The 20,077-nt window shown below is 37.7% G+C and overlaps 1 protein-coding gene across 11 annotated transcripts in view; it reads right to left on the bottom strand.

Annotated features, from left to right (window-relative positions):
* The window catches only part of fmt (phosphatase 6 regulatory subunit 1-like protein fmt), a 113,257-nt gene that overhangs the window by 73,778 nt on the left and 19,402 nt on the right, over positions 1-20,077 (bottom strand). For 10 of the 11 annotated variants that reach the window (XM_070097157.1, XM_070097165.1, XM_070097160.1 and 7 more), the window contains exons 2-5: positions 15,353-15,419; positions 15,045-15,124; positions 14,741-14,923; positions 9,453-9,543 (exon numbers count right to left, since the gene is read on the bottom strand). In XM_070097157.1, coding sequence (XP_069953258.1) covers positions 9,453-9,543; positions 14,741-14,923; positions 15,045-15,124; positions 15,353-15,412 — 414 coding nt within the window. In that variant the 5' untranslated portion in view covers positions 15,413-15,419. Of the gene's footprint in view, positions 1-9,452; positions 9,544-14,740; positions 14,924-15,044; positions 15,125-15,352; positions 15,420-19,069; positions 19,258-20,077 lie in introns of all 11 variants that reach the window. The other variant, XM_070097158.1, reaches the window with a different exon arrangement.

The raw sequence follows: 20,077 nt of genomic DNA, 5'->3' as shown, positions 1-20,077 counted from the left end.
TGGATTTATGAAGGATGAGGTTAATCATAGAATTGATGAGGGAAAAAAGGTGAGTGGTGCGTTGAGGTATATGTGGAGTCAAAAAACGTTATCTATGGAGGCAAAGAAGGGAATGTATGAAAGTATAGTAGTACCAACACTCTTATATGGGTGTGAAGCTTGGGTGGTAAATGCAGCAGCGAGGAGACGGTTGGAGGCAGCGGAGATGTCCTGTTTAAGGGCAATGTGTGGTGTAAATATTATGCAGAAAATTCGGAGTGTGGAAATTAGGAGAAGGTGTGGAGTTAATAAAAGTATTAGTCAGAGGGCAGAAGAGGGGTTGTTGAGGTGGTTTGGTCATTTAGAGAGAATGGATCACAGTAGAATGACATGGAAAGCATATAAATCTATAGGGGAAGGAAGGCGGGGTAGGGGTCGTCCTCGAAAGGGTTGGAGAGAGGGGGTAAAGGAGGTTTTGTGGGTAAGGGGCTTGGACTTCCAGCAAGCGTGCGTGAGCGTGTTAGATAGGAGTGAATGGAGACGAATGGTACTTGGGACCTGACGATCTGTTGGAGTGTGAGCAGGGTAATATTTAGTGAAGGGATTCAGGGAAACCGGTTATTTTCATATAGTCGGACTTGAGTCCTGGAAATGGGAAGTACAATGCCTGCACTTTAAAGGAGGGGTTTGGGATATTGGCAGTTTGGAGGGATATGTTGTGTATCTTTATATGTTTATGCTTCTAGACTGTTGTATTCTGAGCACCTCTGCAAAAACAGTGATAATGTGCGAGTGTGGTGAAAGTGTTGAATGATGATGAAAGTATTTTCTTTTTGGGGATTTTCTTTCTTTTTTGGGTCACCCTGCCTCGGTGGGAGACGGCCGACTTGTTGAAAAAAAAAAAAAAAAAAAAAACATACCAATCAATACTGCTTGATGAAATGTTGCTGAAAGAATTCTCAAAAAGTTTTAGAACTTTATACTGTACATGAGATAAGAAAGAATACCATATTCATTATTCTTTAAAGTGCATGACTTGAAAAAAAAAAAATACCAATCTCAGCTACTAGAAAAATAACTACTAAGAAAATTATAAAAAGTATGGTTTAATCTTCTAGATGGCTTGGCAAAGCTTAACCCTGAGCGAGAGTCAAAATAAAAGATTGCTCGACATATTACCTTGTACAAATACTTCTCTGCATTACGTTTCTATATCTATTATATTAAATGAATCCCTTTTCTATAAAACTAAATCAGCTAAATAATCTTAGAGCTACTGTATATGCAAATGTTGTACAGCAATTCATCTAGAAAGCTACTGCAGGATTATATATTAATAAAGATATGGAGAAATAAATATCGAAGGAGTGTCTCTACCCCTTCAGCCTACTGAAAAAAGTACTGTACAAAGTATCCAGAAACCTACATATTTACAAGTATGGCACATTAACAAGAAATTTAGAAAAAATTTTTTAACCAATAGATTTAAATCATCTGAACATACATTACAACGACATATTAATAAGCTCAAATATTTAACGACATCAAGTCAATAACACTTAAGAAGAATTAGACACTATCCTTCCAACACAAATCAGTAATTTCTAATTACTAAATATTAAATACATATTACTGAATGATACAGCAATTCCTATTTCATCTTAAAAACTGGGATGACTTGTGTAAAAAGTAAACCTGCTTACTAAATACTGGACAAGTAGTGTAGTCGAAGTTTAGTCACATAATTAGACACGTACTGACCTTGTGAAATTGCTGATTAATTACAGCCACACACACATGACCTTCCACTTGTTATGTCTTTCAGTTAATCTTAAATAAAATTAGTTAAATAATTTTATGGGAAACAAAATTTCATGGAAATTCTGAGCTATAGTCTTCTAAATGAAGAGAAATGTAAAGGAAGCTGATATACAAACAAACAACTCATAGTACAGTAATGTGCATGAGTTTGGTAGTATGGTAAATAGAGAAAGAATAAGACAGAATTAAATATGAACATTAGGTCAGTAAACCTTTATTTCCCCTTCCCCAATATCTTCCCCAAGACAACAGCTACAAGGAAAATATCAATCAGTTTCTTTTCTTTGGCAACATTCACAATAAAAAAACAATGTTCTACTGTACTACATACTTTACATAACTTGCTAGATAAAAGTTATGGCTCTTATTTTTTAATGCAAGTTCAATTAAAAGTAAGACTCGAGCAACAGTTTTTTATATCCTTCGCTAATGTTCACATTTCCAACCACGACTTCAAACAGAGCAATAAAAAATCATGGAATACACAAGTAAGTTTCTGAAGTTTTAACCAAGCACATACAGCAATGGTACTTGATTTTTGTCTTTTTACTACACTACCCCTGAATATACATATTGAACAACCCCCCATCCCCCTTCATCCTTATTAGGTTTTTAATACATTTCTTATCATTAAAGTACATTGGTCTCCCTCTAAAATCACACCCACAAAATAGGCCATCCCTTGAACTTTAGGAAATCCTTCAACCGTCTAGGAAGTGATACACACCCATTCTTCAGAATTTCATTGGGTAAAATCACCCATGACTCACAGATAGTATCCTAAAGCTACAGAAGTGGGAAGATATCCTTCTCCTAGTAGATATCTCTTTCAGCCCAGATATTCTCAATACGGTTTACATCAGAGAAATTTTCTGGCCAGTCATCAAAGCAGGGTGCCTCACAGTCACGAAGTCACTGAACAACAGATTTCATGGTGTGACAAGGAACACCGTTTTGTATAAAAACCTTGCACCACACTGAGTGAAAGACTTGAGCAAATGATAACAGACAAATTATATCTATATTTGTATAGTAAATGTTAGTGGGGACATTTTACTGGACTTCTCTGGACATGCTTCTGGTGTGAGCATGTCACACTGTCCTCAAGGAAATGACAAAGCCAGGTCCTCACTGGACACTTGCACACATTGCTGACTTCTACTATTTCCTTTGTTTGATGGCCTGCTTTGTGTAATCCAATGACCTCTGGAAGTGTCTCGAGTCAGACTTGCTGCTGCCCACATTAATTCATCGATAGATAAAAATGTCCAAAAAATTCATCCCTCAAATCATCATCATGCAAGGGGACCACAGACACAAAACCATCAACCTCACAAGCCCAGAAGGCACTTAATATGTAGATGGTAGCCATAGGAAATCCTTGTTGATATTAAATTATGTCTATAGTGCCTTCACCCCATCATATTTTAGTAACAATACATCATTCATCACTACATATTACCATGAGCCACAAAGCGACTCATGGTTTCTCCACAGCTTTACAGTGAGGGAACTACCCAATAGATCATATCATCTTATGATTCCCAAAGACTGAGGAACCAAATGTAAGACTAGACAGATGGCTACCTGCTGTACTCCAATGATAATGAAGGGCTATCTATACCAGGATGGATAGACAGACATCTCAAACCTTAGTTAATGTTATTAAAAGCCTTATGTAAACTGGGAAATTAACAGGTGAATAAAGATCACTTTATAGTTCCTCATAGCAAAAATAAAGGACTGCATATCATGTGAAAACCTCTTACAGTACCGAGGAAAATATATACCAGAAAACCAGATAACGAAAATCATGCTGTACATTAATTCGTTAAACAAAATCACCTTAATGAAACATACAAAACACAAAACAGGAAGTTGCATGAACACAGATACAAAGTGAATATGAAGCATAAAATAGAATTGGATACACCTAAAGACAGCATAATGAACAAGCTATTACATATACACAAAGTTTAACAGGATAAGAACAATAAGAATTAATGAAGGCTAAAAAATGGAAATCTAGGGACAGAATGTGCATGACACATTGAGAGTTACATAACTGCTCTTCCATATGTGGGACTGTACAAAGATTAAAAAAGTGGGAATAAGATGCAAGGTGAACTTCTAGTTAATAGGCTCAACTTGACACAAATACAAAAATGAAAATACAAATACAAAATGAAGAGATAAACATGCAACTTGTAACAGAAAAAGCAAAAGAAAACTAATACAGTAAACCCTCCACATTTGCAGTTTGTCATTAAAAAAAACCCTGTTATTTGCAAATGCTCAATGAAAATTTATACCAACCCCACATTCACAAATCTGCTACATGATTTTCTCTATCCTCCCACCACCAGCAAACATTAATCAGGGCCACAATTAAGAGTAAAAAATGCAATCTATTCCTCACTTTAATGTGCAAGTTTATATAACACTGCACTGTAGAATAATATTTTAATTAAAGATTGTAATTACAATTCATGTAGGAATAAACTGCAGTTCATAAACATTATCAATGTCTCCTTTATTCTCAGCATGACCCAGGCATCTACCAGCAACTTCCCTTTTCCCAATGAGCCAAGGTATCAGTATTTGCAAATTCAACATTTACAACTTTCAGAGGCATGTAACTCCCATAAAACATGGAGGATTTACTGCATTGCAGTGTACACAATTTTTTTTTATTTTATCCTTTGCTAGGATGCAGCCGAACTGATAAACCATTATGTTTCAAATGCAAAATAGTATGTGCATACTGTGTTTCTGATTTAATCCATGCAACTTTTTTTTTCAAAATGTTAATACAAAATGTCTTCACAAATCATTTCTTAATAAATTACTTGTCTGAATAGATTAGACGGATCTCGAGTCAAAATATGCAAACCAAAACTACATATAATATTAATTTAATAATTCTAAGTAAAATTATCTTTATATTCCTAATCAGAAATGGTGCTTAATTACAAACTTGTCAGTTTTAAAGCCTACTGGCTGCACTAGGGTCACTGAGGGTAACAAATCAGTTTGCTTGTATTTTGAGCAGAACATTCCATATGCAGTAGTAAATAGTTTGTGTAGGAGACTTCACCAAGCAACTCACCCCATGATCTGCCAAGACTGAAGAGTTGCATGCTTTAATACTGCCCAGCAACTGTGGTCTGGGGAACAACTTGTGTAGAGAACCTATTTGTCTATCCCTCTTAGTATCAACAGGAACCTCCATCTTCACTAAATTTCATCTATTCTAAAACAAAAGCTATTTAATGTACCAAACACTAATTGCTAAAATGACATTTGTTCTAGATGAAAAGTTATACAATAAAACACTTACACTTCAACTTTATATTTGAGAGCTTTTAATCTGCTTCACTATTAAAATAATTTTTTTTAAAGAACTGTGAAACTCTGCTAAGTGAAAGTATTTTATTTACTAACAAGACTCACAGGAAGTAATCAGTCTCACATTAAACAAAACATGCTTCAAGAATGATGTTCTTTACATAGGCTGAATTAGCTTTAATTATTAAATTTACCATAAAGCTCAAGAGTCATGTTTTGACAAAATAAAACCCACTAAACTTATTATTATTGTATTACTGTGGGAAATAAAACCTGTACAGGTACTAGCTATGTTACAAAAATGATATATAACATGGTTAAACCACTCATAAGATTTCTTCAAACCTTTTGAGTGAAAGCATAACTACTTCCTCTAAATTTTCAATATATATCTGTGCAACTTGCTTTTACAATAAAATTTTACAGTGGTAACTACAAAAAAAAAAAATTATTTTTCCATCTGTATCATTGCTAATTTTGAAACTGCTTTCAGAAGAGTCAGCAAACAAAATATATTTACTCTCAGAATTGCAGGCAGCCACAGTAGTAGTAAGTGTTTTATAGTAAGACTTCCCTTCAGCATATTTTAAGATATACATAATTAAGAGTTTCATAGATTCATACAGTAAAACTCCCAAAATTAGTATCACATGCAAAATAATTTTTCACTACATCTGAGCACACCTCTAATTGTCGGGGATTTTTTTTTTTTTTTGCATCGCCTATTTGCCACGATGGGGTGACCCAAAAAAGAAAACACATTCATCATCATTCATTCAACAGCTGCTTCTCCAAAAGTGTACAGATATCACAAACTGCAATATCCCCAATCCAACCTTCAGGGCAGGCACTAAAAATATGAAAATTAAATTATGTTGACTGGACATCATGAACACAGCTCTGCCTGCTACTACAAATAAGCAATAAAAATAGGAGATTCCGTCATACTGTACGTTGCATATATCCCTAGTTATGTCCTGATAACTCAAACCACCCCTAAATTGTAATACTACTTGTAATTACACACAATCTTGCAACCCTGTGAACAAACTGTCAAGAAGAGCACTTGAGGGCTATCAGGTCCTGAGCCTTGAACATGAAATTCTATCACACTATCACCCACACCATAAACAAGTCTTAAGTAATGAAAGTGATCTTATACTTTTAAGAGTTGGTTTAGTAAGCACCTGATGTGACCAGATGAGGGGGAACGAGATATGCTAGATGATGCGAGAACCAAGCCTTCCTCTGAAGAACACAGAACAAGAAAGGATATCACAACACACAAGATACTCTTGAGACATGGACAGGTTAGGCAAGAACAGGTTCTTTACCTAAGAACCATTTACAACAAGAAAGAATGGATAAGAAACTTACCCACATGAGCCACAGGGATAGCCAAAAAATTTCAGGTTTTGAGTTGTTAATGGTTTAATAAACTCAATAATAAAACTGTGGAACCAGACTTCACACAAGATATTCAACAGTATACATGATAGTCATTTCACATCATTCAAGTTAACTTAAAGCAACAGGACCAAGAACTAGAACTCGTCTCCTTCCTCCGATTAACACAAAAAATTACACCATGTTTTGCAAATTACTCCTTATCACTCAGTCATTTAAGAAACTTAGCCCACTTCCAACACCACTTCCAGTAATTATACACTGAAATTTCACAACCCTTTTGAATAAAATAACCGACCAGAAAGCACTGAGGGGGGATTTGAACCCTGGCCTCCATCAGGGAAGTAAACACTTTCACTATCATTCAAAACTTTCACCATCATTCACACACTGTCTTTGCAGAGGCGCTCAGATATGACAGTTTAGACATCACTCCAAACAGCCAATATCCTAATCCCCTCCTTCAAAGTGCAGGCATTGTACTTCCAACCTCCAAGACTCAAGTCCGGCTAACCAGTTTCCCTGAATCCCTTCACAAAATATTACCCTGCTCACACTCCAACAGCTCCTTAGGTCCCAAGAACCATTTGTCTCCATTCACTCCTATCAAGCATGCTCACATATGCCTGCTGTACGTCCAAGCTCCTTACGCACAAAACCCCTTTTACCCCCTCCCTTCCTTCCTAGAATGACCCCTACAGCTCCTCCCCTCCACTACAGATTCATACACCATCCAAGTCATCCTATCTACCTCCATCTTCTCTCAATGTCCAAACCACCTCAACAACCCCTCTTCAGCCCTCTGAATATTACTTTTAGAAACTCCACACTAACCTCTTAATTTCCACACTACAAATTCTCTGCATATTATTTACACCATTCATTGCCCTTAGACAAAAACTACTGTAAATAAATAGAATAAACTGAGCACTGACACAGTGGAAACTGACTTCATACAGACAAGTGTAGAAGCCTTCAAGAACAAACTGGACAAGTATCTTCACAAGGTGCCAGATCAGCCAGGCTGTGATGGATATGTGGGCAGCGGGCCTCCAGCAGCAACAGCCTGGTTGACCAAGCAAGCACCAGACGAGCCTGGTCCATGGCTGGGTTCCGAGAGTAGTCAAACTCTCAAAAGCTCTTCAAAGGTATACAGGTGTAGGATCTGAACCTATCAGGGTGTCCAACACAAAGTCAAAAATGTAATTACAAGACAAGCAAGAAGATGCATGATGTGTTGTGACCTGACACAGGTCGATGTTGACCTGCCATACAACCTGACATAAATCCATGTTGATCTGTCATGTGACATGACAGACACATCTGGATAATATTATTAGTTTTTCATGGCAATACTCATACACTGAAAAATCACATTGTCTTTAACAGCACCTTCCTTATTATTTTCTTTGTCATCTACTTTTAAACAACCACTGCTGCAGCAGACAACTCATCAGAATACAGTTACTACTTCATATTCAACCCTTTCACTGTCGGTGTCGTATTAGTACGGCTTACAAGCAAGTGTTGGTGCCGTACTAATGTGCCAAAATTCTAGCGGCTTCAGATCTAGCAGGAGAAAGCTGGTAGACCTGCATGTGAAAGAATGGGTTTGTGTGGTCAGTTTGCGCAGTATAAAAAAAATCCTGCAGCACGCAGTGCATGAGAAAAAAAATCTGACTTTTTGGTTTAAAACACCGACTTTGAGGCATATCTTCATATGGTATTTATTGTTATATTCTCGTTTTCTTGGTCTCATTTGACAGAATGGAAGATATACGTATTACAGAAATAGAGATGATTTTGATTGGTTTCATGATGAAAAGTACCTCGAAATTGTGCTCATAATAGCAGAAATGTTCTATTTTTGCCGATGTTCAAGAGCAAACAAATGACATCACCATCCAATACGTGTCCAACTGGCCAGTTTAATCCACAGTCATGAATGGGTTGACATTGTTTATACAATTATTACAATAATGCAGTAGTCTGCATAACAGTAAATCTTCTATTTTTTGTGTGAATAAAAATTCAAAATAGAAAGCAAGAGTAATATAAGAGGGGCCTGGAGGCATGACTAATGAACAGATAAAATGTTATTTTAGTGACAGGAATATCTGCACTGTTTATTCTGGACCCTATTTTGAAATTTGTGTGAAATTGGCCACATTGCCAATTTCTGACCACTTCTTTGGGTTGCTGAAACCGGTAAATGGGCGGTTTCTTGCACTCAATTCATAGAACAGATGGAGTTCTAGTGAAATAGCTATGAGTTTGGTTGACCAGGACAATGGAATTGGCCGAAAATAGAGCTCAATGTGGGCGAAATTGCCAATGCGTACACATCGCCGAGACCGCTAACTTTGAGAAAGCATAATTCCATAAGTTTTCCATCAAATTTCGTACTTTTGGTGTCATCACCACCGGGAAAAGATTCTCTATCATTCCATAAGTTTTTTTTTTTTTAATTCTTCAACACAGCAAGTTTGTGAGCAGGGTTCTTGACAGCAAAAGGGTTAAAATACACCCACAAACTAGAACAAAATTTATGCCATAGATCATATTTACTCAGCTAACTACATCTACTAGTAGGTTCCTTTTTTCTTTTTTTATAAAAAGTTGCCATCTAATCTCAAAAACATAACGATAATAAACAACTTTGGGAGATTTACTGAACTGTGCAATGTCATGCTGACACTAATACTGACAAATTCATTTTAGTGCTTAATAGTTAGGCATAAGTTATGAATGTGCAAAACTTTGTCAGATATTGTACTCTTATAATTACTTTAACACTTAAGTTCAAAAAGTGAAAGTTGACATAATATTCCTAATTAATGTGACTGTCCCCAGAGCCACAGTAGCGGTGTAGTGTTTCTCTGTAGGAACAAACTCACCTGCTCTGAGCGCCTCTGCACCAACATGCCCAGAACTTTTGAGAAAAATGATGCCAACAGAGGATTAAGGGGTTTTTCCTTCTTGAGAAATCTGCAAGGAGTAAAAATATTAAAAGTAAACATTACATCAATTCTCCTATAATCTGTATTTCCTTTTGCATGTGATATGGAGCAAATCAAATGCAATATAGCTCTCACTATAAAGAAAGATTTTGAAATACAGTGGTCCCTCGATAATAGTCCGACTCGATAGTCGTCCTTTTCGGAAATCGTCGCGTTATTTCGTCCAAATATTGGCTCGCAAATGGTCCGTTGACTCGCTAATCGTCTTTCGTCCTGGACGCATACTCATGGCTCTGAGTCGCCTCGGCCTCCCTTCCCAGCCAGTGTGCCATTGTTTACCAGTGAGCGTCAGTGCCCTCACTTGTTCATACGAAATATTTCATAATATTCCGTTCATTTTAGTGCTTGCAAGTGCTAAATAAGCTACCATGGCTCCAAAGAAAGCTCCTAGTGCCAAGCCTTGAATTTAAGAGAAACATCACTGAACAATATGAAAGTGGCGTACGTGTGGGCGAACTGGCCAGGATGTATAACAAATCCCATACAACCATATCTTCCATCATGGCCAAGAAAAAGGAAATCAAGGAAGCTGTTGTTGCAAAGGGGGTAAATATGCTGACAAAAATGAGATCACCAGTACTTGAAGATGTTGAGAAGCTATTATTGGTGTGGATAAACGAGAAACAGTTAGCAGGAGATAGTCTTATGACATCGATTATTTGTGAAAAGGCTAGGCAGTTACATGACGATTTGGTAAAGAAATTGCCTGCAACTAGTGGTGATGCGAGTGAATTTAAGTCCAGCAAAGGCTGGTTTGAGAGATTTAAGAAGCATACTGGCATACACAGTGTGATAAGGCATGGTGAGGCTGCCAGTTCGGACCAAAAAGCGGCTGAAAAATATGTGCAGGAATTCAAGGAGTACATAGAGGCTGAAGGACTAAAACCTGAACAAGTGTTCAATTGTGACGAAACAGGCCTCTTTTGGAAGAAAATGCCAAAGAGGACCTACATTACTCAGGAGGAAAAGGCACTGCCAGGACACAAGCCTATGAAAGACAGGCTGACGCTCATGTTCTGTGCTAATGCTAGTGGGGATTTCAAAGTGAAGCCGTTACTAGTGTACCATTCTGAAAATCCCAGTGTGTTCAGGAAAAACAATGTTATGAAGAGTAAATTGTGAGTGTTTTGGAGATCTAATAATAAGGCATGGGTCACGAGGGAAATTTTCATTGAGTGGTTCAATGAAGTGTTTAGCCCTAGTGTGAAGAATTATCTCCTAGAAAAGAAATTGGATCTCAAGTGCCTCCTAGTAATGGACAATGCACCTGCTCATCCTCTAAACTTGGATGACCTAATTCTGAAGGAGCTTGGGTTCATCACAGTAAAGTTCTTGCCCCCAAATACCACTCCTCTCCTCCAGCCCATGGACCAGCAGGTCATTTCAAACTTTAAAAAACTCTACACCAAAGCAATGTTTCAAAGGCGCTTTAATGTGACGTCAGACACTCACTTGACCCTAAGAGATTTTTGGAAAGAACACTTCAGTATTCTCCATTGCATAAGCCTTATAGGTAAGGCTTGGGAGGGAGTGACTACCAGGACTTTGAACTCTGCTTGGAGAAACTTGTGGCCAGATTGTGTCCACAAGAGGGATTTTGAAGGGTTTGAGGCAGCCCCTGATGAGCCTATGTCAGTTGTGAACTCTACTGTGGCATTGGGGAGTTCCATGGGGTTGGATGTGAGTTTGGAGGATGTGGAAGAGTTGGTGGAGGACCACAACGAAGAGCTAACCACCGAGGAGCTGCAAGAGCTTCAGCAGGAACAGCAACAGATCGCAGCTCAGAATCTTGCTGCAGAGGAGGAGGAAGAGAGATGGAAGAAGATGCCTTCTTCAGAAATTAAGGAGATTTTTGAAATGTGGGGTAGGATGGAAAGATTTATGGAGAAACATCACCCTGAGAAGGATGTTGCAAGCCACATTGGCAACTTGTACAGTGACAGTCTTGGCCCATTTTAGGGAAGTTTTAAAGAGACACCAGAAACAGAGCTCCCTGGACATTTTTTTGCGAGACAGGACTCCAGTGACTCTCAAGCTGGTCCTAGTGGCATTAAGAAACAGAGAAGAGAAGTAACCCCAGAAAAGCACTTGGTACCTGAGGTATTGATGGAAGGGGATTCCCCTTCCAAACAGTAATTCAATCTCTCTCCTCCTCCAGTCTTCCATACACTAAGAAGAATCGCCAATAAAGGTAAGTGTTATGCTGTTAATGTTTCATTCATCATGTCCCATTGTATTGTTTATGTACTACATCTATATTTCATGTAAAAGATTTTTTTGTTTTAATACTTCTGGGTGTCGGGAACGGATTAATTGTATTTACATTATTTCTTATGGGGAAAATTGATTCAAAAATCGTCTATTTCGATAATAGTCCCACTTCCAGGAACGGATTAAGGACGATAAACGAGGGACCACTGTACTGAGAAATACACACACATCAGCATATATTCTCAAGCCAATACCAAATGGCCCAACCATGATAATTTCCCACAGGAAAGATTGAGAATACCTACACAGCTCGAGTATAACCTCTAACTAATGGTTTATAAAATTATGGAGGGTGTGAAAAATTTTTTAATAAGAAATTAACGTAATTTTCACCATGATCTATTAAGCAGCTGTAAAAACATGCTCTGACTAAATTTCTAAATAAAAACACTAATAATGATATATACATATACAGTGGACCCCCGAGTTTCGGCAGCCTCGACTTTCGCGAAATTAGACCTTTGGCGAGTTTTTTTGGGAAAAATTTGGCCTCGAGTTTCGTGAAAAAACTCGTTTCGGCGACCTTCCGGTACCCGTACACCCATCACCGCGCACACAAAGCCAGTCTCCCACGCCATTCACGCTCAGTGTGCCATTGTTTACCAACACGTGACCACCACCCCGCGGGTTCATACAATACATTTCATAATAATCCATTGTTTTTTGTGCTTGCAACTGCTAAATAAGTCATCATGGATGCAAGGAAAGCTAGTGCAAGCCCTTTGATAAATAAAGTGAGTGACGGAGATGTGGAAGAGTTGGTGGAGGACCACAGGGAAGAGCTAACCACTGACAAACTGCAAGAGCTTCAACTGGAACAGCATCATACCACAGCTGAGGAACTTGCTTCAGAGGAGGAAGAGGGAGTGTATGAGGTGCCTTCTTCAGTGATTAAGGACATGTGTGGAATGTGGAATGAGTTGCAAAGTTTTGTTGAAAAGTATCACCCTGACCAAGCTGAAACAAGCCGTATCTGCAACATGTACAATGACAGTGTTGTGTCCCACTTCAGGGAAATCTTACAGAAACCCCAGAAAAAGACCTCTCTGGATAGATATTTTGTGCACCAGGGGTCCAGTGACTCTCAAGTTGTTCCCAGTGGCATTAAAAGAAGGGAAGTAACCCCAGATAAGGACTTGCTACCTAAAGTCCTAATGGAAAGAGATTCTCCTTCCAAACAATAGTGTACACCTTCCTCCTATCACCTCCTCTCATCTTCCATCCACCCAGAAGTCTTCAGTAAAGGTAAGTGTAATGTTGTTATTATTTATTTTAAATGCATGTAGTACTTGATTTCTGATTGTTTTCATTATGTAAATCTTTATTTAATTTGAAAAAAAAATATTTTATTTTAATATTTTTGGGTGTCTGGAACGGATTAATTTTATTTCCATTATTACTTATGGGGAAAATGGTTTCGAGTTTCGTGAATTTCGACCTTCGGCGGGCTCTCTGGAACAGATTAATCACAAAACTCGGGGATCCACTGTATATATAATGATATACATATATATGTATGTATGTACAGTACTAAACTAATGAGCCATATATAGAAGATACGTACTTAAATTCCCTTTCTTTTATTTGACTCTGGGGCTCTTTACTTTCACAAACAAAAATTACTGCACACCTTGAGGGAAGAATATGTTTCCAGTTCCATCCGTTAGATGGGCAGTCAAGTACCATTGCCACTAAATACTCATCATCCAATATGTACATGCAATTTATAATGACCACTTGTCTACTCAGGAATTGCAATTTTACATTTGGTCTATATTCTAGCACTTGATAAAGCACCTGATTAGAGAAAAAGTGTGTTAGCAAGTCAAACAGTATGGTTACAATCACAAAAAATGTGAATGAGTTCCTTTCTTTCATACTTTTCATGAAATTCTAATTAATAACAGCATTATAGAAATTATTGATAAATGCAATTTACTATCTTTACACCAATAACTGGAATTCAAACCTATACCGAGTACAAACTATATGAAAGAAAATATAAAAAACTGAAGGTATACTTATATGTTAGTTTGTACCCCATACCACACCACTCACCCTATACAGTGGACCCCCGGTTAACGATATTTTTTCACTCCATAAGTATGTTCAGGTGCCAGTACTGACCGAATTTATTCCCATAAGGAATATTGTGAAGTAGATTATTCCTTTCAGACCCCCAAACATACACGTACAAACGCACTTACATAAATACACTTACATAATTGGTCGCATTTGGAGGTAATCGTTATGCGGGGGTCCACTGTACTTAAACTCCCCCATCCATTGCTCTCAAGTGTTACAATGTATGTTAATGAGAAACAACAATAGCAAACTAACTCAACCACCCGATACTAAGCAAAAGGCAGCCATCAGAATCACATCAGGCTTTAGTCAATACATGCATTATTTAAATCTCTGAACCTACATGTATTTGCTACATAAACACACATTCTACTGTTCTCTCTACATCTTCAGAATCCTGAATAGCAATAAAAACTGAGACCTAAACAGAAGCCAGAAACAAATACATCCTCAATATTCATGTTCACCTGAATCTGTGTAGAAATACAGTGTAAACAAAGGGGATTAACATATGAAATACAGTGGTACCCCAAGTTTTGTACAGCTGCCAACTCAAACAATTATATAAATGCTTTTGTAAGTGTATTTTTGGGGGTCTGAAACTGGCTAATCTAATTTACATTATTCCTTATGGGAACAAATTCGTTTGGTAACGGCACTCGAACAAATTATGGCTGAAACTCGGGGTACCACTGTATGTAGTCTACCAGAAGAAACTAAAAAAACAGACTACAGAAAAAATAAAACACTCATATTAGGGCATTCTACAGTCTATGTCACACAGACCAACAAGCAAAAACAAAACTCACTTGTACAAGATATCTAAAAGGTTGGTAGATGCAACCAACTTGTCAATGATTGCCGGAACATCTGCTGTTAGTAGCTCGGCAGCCAAGTTAGCATATTTGAATCGCATCTGCAGCTCCCCATCCATGGCTGGCTCATTCACCACCAAACATACCAACTCATCAAGGATCTCTGCTCGAGTCAGACTGAAAAAATATGTTATACACATATACTGAACATTATCAATATTTTGCAGAATCATCAATAATTATTTTATATTTAGAAATATTTAGAAAAAATACAAAAATTTACCATATTTGCACTTACAAGTCAATAAGTTTTCTATTTTGTGCTTTACATTCTTGGAGGAGTTCATCCTCATCCATGAGCTCCGAAAGCGTAACATCCTGAAAATATAGAATTAATGATAACACAGTATAACACATACAGTGCCACAAATCTACATATTTAACAAGATCCCCCCTCCCCTTCTACTAAGACAGTGATTGAAAGAATGACAGTGAAAGCATGTTGCTCTTCATCAGATCATCACGACTCGGTGGGAGACAACCAGAATGTTAAAAACGTACAATTATTGTGTACTGTACAAATATTAAAACCTGTAAGGTACTTACTTCCTTTTGTAGAAGAGTTTCAATCTGAGCAGAGGAGCCAAAATTGTACTTCCAAAACATCTTTCACCTGAAGTAAAATAAAAAAAATACTGTATTACTTAAAAATTAATATTATTAGAAATGTTTAATTAAAAGAAAACTTAGCTATCTAAAGTATAAATCTGAGAGATGGCAATACATCTGGTCAGAGAAAACAAATAATTAAAGAACATATTTATTTCCCAGTAAAAGTAGGCCTTAGACAAGGATGTGTGATGTCACCGTGGTTGTTTAATATATTTATAGATGGGGTTGTAAGAGAAGTAAATGCGAGGGTCTTGACAAGAGGTGTGGAGTTAAAAGATAAAGAATCACACACAAAGTGGGAGTTGTCACAGCTGCTCTTTGCTGATGACACTGTGCTCTTGGGAGATTCTGAAGAGAAGTTGCAGAGATTGGTGGATGAATTTGGTAGGGTGTGCAATAGAAGAAAATTAAAGGTGAATACAGGAAAGAGTAAGGTTATGAGGATAACAAAAAGATTAGGTGATGAAAGATTGAATATCAGATTGGAGGGAGAGAGTATGGAGGAGGTGAATGTATTCAGATATTTGGGAGTGGACGTGTCAGCGGATGGGTCTATGAAAGATGAGGTGAATCATAGAATTGATGAGGGAAAAAGAGTGAGTGGTGCACTTAGGAGTCTGTGGAGACAAAGAACTTTGTCCTTGGAGGCAAAGAGGGGAATGTATGAGAGTATAGTTTTACCAACGCTCTTATATGGGTGTGAAGCATGGGTGATGAATGTTGCAGCGAGGAGAAGGCTGGAGGCAGTGGAGATGTCATGTCTGAGGGCAATGTGTGGTGTGAATATAATGCAGAGAATTCGTAGTTTGGAAGTTAGGAGGAGGTGCGGGATTACCAAAACTGTTGTCCAGAGGGCTGAGGAGGGGTTGTTGAGGTGGTTCGGACATGTGGAGAGAATGGAGCGAAACAGAATAACTTCAAGAGTGTATCAGTCTGTAGTGGAAGGAAGGCGGGGTAGGGGTCGGCCTAGGAAAGGTTGGAGGGAGGGGGTAAAGGAGGTTTTGTGTGCGAGGGGCTTGGACTTCCAGCAGGCATGCGTGAGCGTGTTTGATAGGAGTGAATGGAGACAAATGGTTTTTAATACTTGACGTGCTGTTGGAGTGTGAGCAAAGTAACATTTATGAAGGGGTTCAGGGAAACCGGCAGGCCGGACTTGAGTCCTGGAGATGGGAAGTACAGTGCCTGCACTCTGAAGGAGGGGTGTTAATGTTGCAGTTTAAAAACTGTAGTGTAAAGCACCCTTCTGGCAAGACAGTGATGGAGTGAATGATGGTGAAAGTTTTTCTTTTTCGGGCCACCCTGCCTTGGTGGGAATCGGCCAGTGTGATAATAAAAATAATAATTTATGGCTAATAATAACGGCAAAATATATACATTTAAAAAATGACAAGGAAGTGAATATCATATCAAGTTGATATATGCACAATAAAGAAACTCCAAAGGAGACAAGTTCTGACTGGCCAATATACTATAACACTTTGCTAAGTTAAGCTATTAGACTGCTTTTAGAATACATCAGAACTTTCATTCTGCTGTGAACCATGAAACTTCTGCATTTGTATAAACACATTTGAAGGGTATAGTATCAAAAATTTAAAGTACAACAGTTTTGCAAAACTCTTCACTTGAATACAGTGTGACATAATAGGAGCTTTGAACACACTAACACTATTATAAAAAACCACTTCAAGCTATGTAAAGTAAGGCAATTCATCAATACAAAATAAAACCTTTAACAAGTAACTTACCACACCTGCAAAAATAACCCACACTTTGGAGGAAAAGTAATGACAACACATCTTAGACCACTAACAAGTCAGTGGTCCAAGTCAAGGTTATTTGTGAATTGTTCCAGCCACGATATTATGACTTATGTTTTACCACACCTGTCCGAAATGTTCATGCATGTTAGTGGCTTTCTTTGTAATTAACAATATTTTACACACAAACTACACACAGTATATTATGCAATGGAATAAATTTTTGAATTTGAAATTTGAATTTGCTTTAAGCATACTTCAATGCAAACTCAACCATATAACAAGATTTCCTACTCAATAACGTTCCTGTACTCTATGTCATGAACAGAACAGAATTAACTTCAACTTATAAAGCCAAAGTACTGTAAGCAGATTTTACTCCATCTATGTGATATTAACTTGTATAAAAAATTAATACAATTCTTTTCCCCACTCGAACATTATCACCATCTATTTCAGCATTTATTGCATTTCTAACAGATTTCATGTTTATACTGTAATGATTTTCAGATTTAATTTTATTTCATGTGCCTTGAAAATAAGCTTCTAGATTTATATACTGTATTGAGCAGGGCTGTCATAGGTAGTTCCCTGGGTAACTACCCACTTACCTGCCTAGGGCAGGTATTTTATCTTAAGAAGCTTAGGCCTGACCTGGCACCTTAACTCATAAAGCTATTATTGATCATGGGCTGGATATAAAGAATTACAAGCAATCTAGCTAGTATTTATTTATGGTTTAAATATTAGTAAAAAATATAGTATTTCATAAAAGATACTGTACTGTTACTGTATACATTAATACTGTGCAGTGGCCCGTGGTCTAGTAGGCAATATTCTCGCCTCACGCTGAATATCCATGGTTTGATCCCCAGCAAGGGAGGAAACATTTGGCGTGTTTCCTTACACCTGGTGTCCCATTCACCTAGCAAGAAAGTAGGTACCTGGGTGTTAGTCGACTGGTGTGGGTCGCATCCTGGGGAACAATAGTGTGGACCCCAGTGGAAATAAGGCAGACAGTCCCTTCATGATGCACTGCCATTCTTGGGTTATCCTAGGTGGCTAACCCTATGGGGTTAAAAATCCAAACAAAATCTTATCTCTCTGTCCTTTCATGGCATAGTCTGTTTCTTAATTTAGTAAGAATTTGCCCAAAAGTAGTGAACTTCATCTCAACTGAAGCAGAGGTTGCTGGACAGCTAACTCAAGCATGAAAAACAACATTCAACTGAAACCAAAGGGGGCAGATTCTTCTGCTTTTGTTCCCACAAGTTTCCACCACTAAACTTCAGCACTGATTTGGGGTACATATGTATCTTCACCAATGGAGAAAGCAAGAAGAGGCAGTACACAAAAAAAATCTTCATTGATTTGTCAGCCATTCAGCAGCAGTTTCCTCTTTCTCCCTTGTGAATTTACTGCCTGTATACTTAGGATGTGCTTGATGTGCCACTAGGAGAGCAGGTGTCACACAATGGTTAAATCTCTTATAATAGTTAGTTTTACTTATGTAAAACAGGTGCATCTTTTAGTCAATTATCAAATCCTTATAACAAGTAAAAAATAAAAAAAAAAAATTAAAAATTAGACCAAGCCATCAATTAGGCAGGATAATTTTCCAATATTTTTCTACTGATGATGAGCTCTTTCACTAATGATACACAGTACTGTATAAAAATTTAGTATAACTATTACCAGGCACTAATAAAAGATAACCCACCCTAATCTAAACCTAAACTGAGGGTTACATTTAACAAGCCATCAAACCTGTTGCCCAGATAATTCATTAACATTAGTGGTTTTTAAAGTCTGTGACCTTGCTAGACATCCTTATTTTTTAACACTACCATTATTAATTTCTACAACAATTACGCTAAGCACATGAATATACCTGGAGAGGGTTTTGAGGGTCAACACACCCTCGGGTCGGTCTGTGACCAGGCCTCGTGGCGGATCAGTGCCTGATCAATCAGGCTGTTACTGTTGGCAGTACGCAATCTGATGTACGAACCACAGCCTGGCTGGTCAGATACTGACTTTAGGTGCCACTCCAGTGCCTTCTTGAATACAGCCAGGCCTCTATTCCAGAAATTAACAATTATTCAGTTCCTGATGAATTCAAAATAACTAATATTACTGTCACGAGGGACATGGTTATCAAACAGATAAGACAAACTGAAGCAAAATAAGTCCCTGACAAGTGTTTTCCAGGGTACTTAAAGAATGCAAGCTGAACTTAGTCAGCCATTAATGAGTGTTTTTAATGTGTCCATCCTTACTGGTGTTGTGCCAGAGATGTGGAAGATGGCTAATGTAGTTCCTATATTCAAATCAGGGGACAAGTCCATTCCTTCAAATTACCGTCCAACAAGTCTGACATCTATAGTAGGCAAATCATCAGAATTAATTACATGTATAGCTGACATTATAAAAAGTCACCTTGAAGAGCATAATTTGATTAATAAATCTCAGCATGGGTTCACGAGAGGTCGTTCCCGCCTGACAAATTTACTGATGTTCTTCAATAGAACATTTGAGGCAGTAGACAGTGATCAAGAATATGATACTGTTCATTTGGATTTTAGTAAAGCCTTCAATAGAGTACACATACCTCACAAGACACTCTTAAGAAAAGTGGCAGCTCATGGTATAGGAGGTAAAGTTCTAGCATGGATAGAGGCATGGCTTACCACAAGAAAGCAGTGTGTGTGTCCATTAATGAGGTCAAATCTGAATGGGGATTAGTCACAGGGATCAGTTTAAGGCCCTCTGTTGTTCATAATTTACATTAAAGACCTTGATGAAGGAATTACAAGTGACACGAGTAAATTTGCTGACACAAAAATAGGTCATATGATTCATTCTGAGGAGGATACCAATGAACTCCAGGAGGATTTGG

Source organism: Cherax quadricarinatus, chromosome 56, assembly GCF_038502225.1.
Source record: "Cherax quadricarinatus isolate ZL_2023a chromosome 56, ASM3850222v1, whole genome shotgun sequence".
Lineage (NCBI taxonomy): Eukaryota > Metazoa > Arthropoda > Malacostraca > Decapoda > Parastacidae > Cherax > Cherax quadricarinatus.
This window is presented reverse-complemented; position numbering and strand designations above follow the sequence as displayed.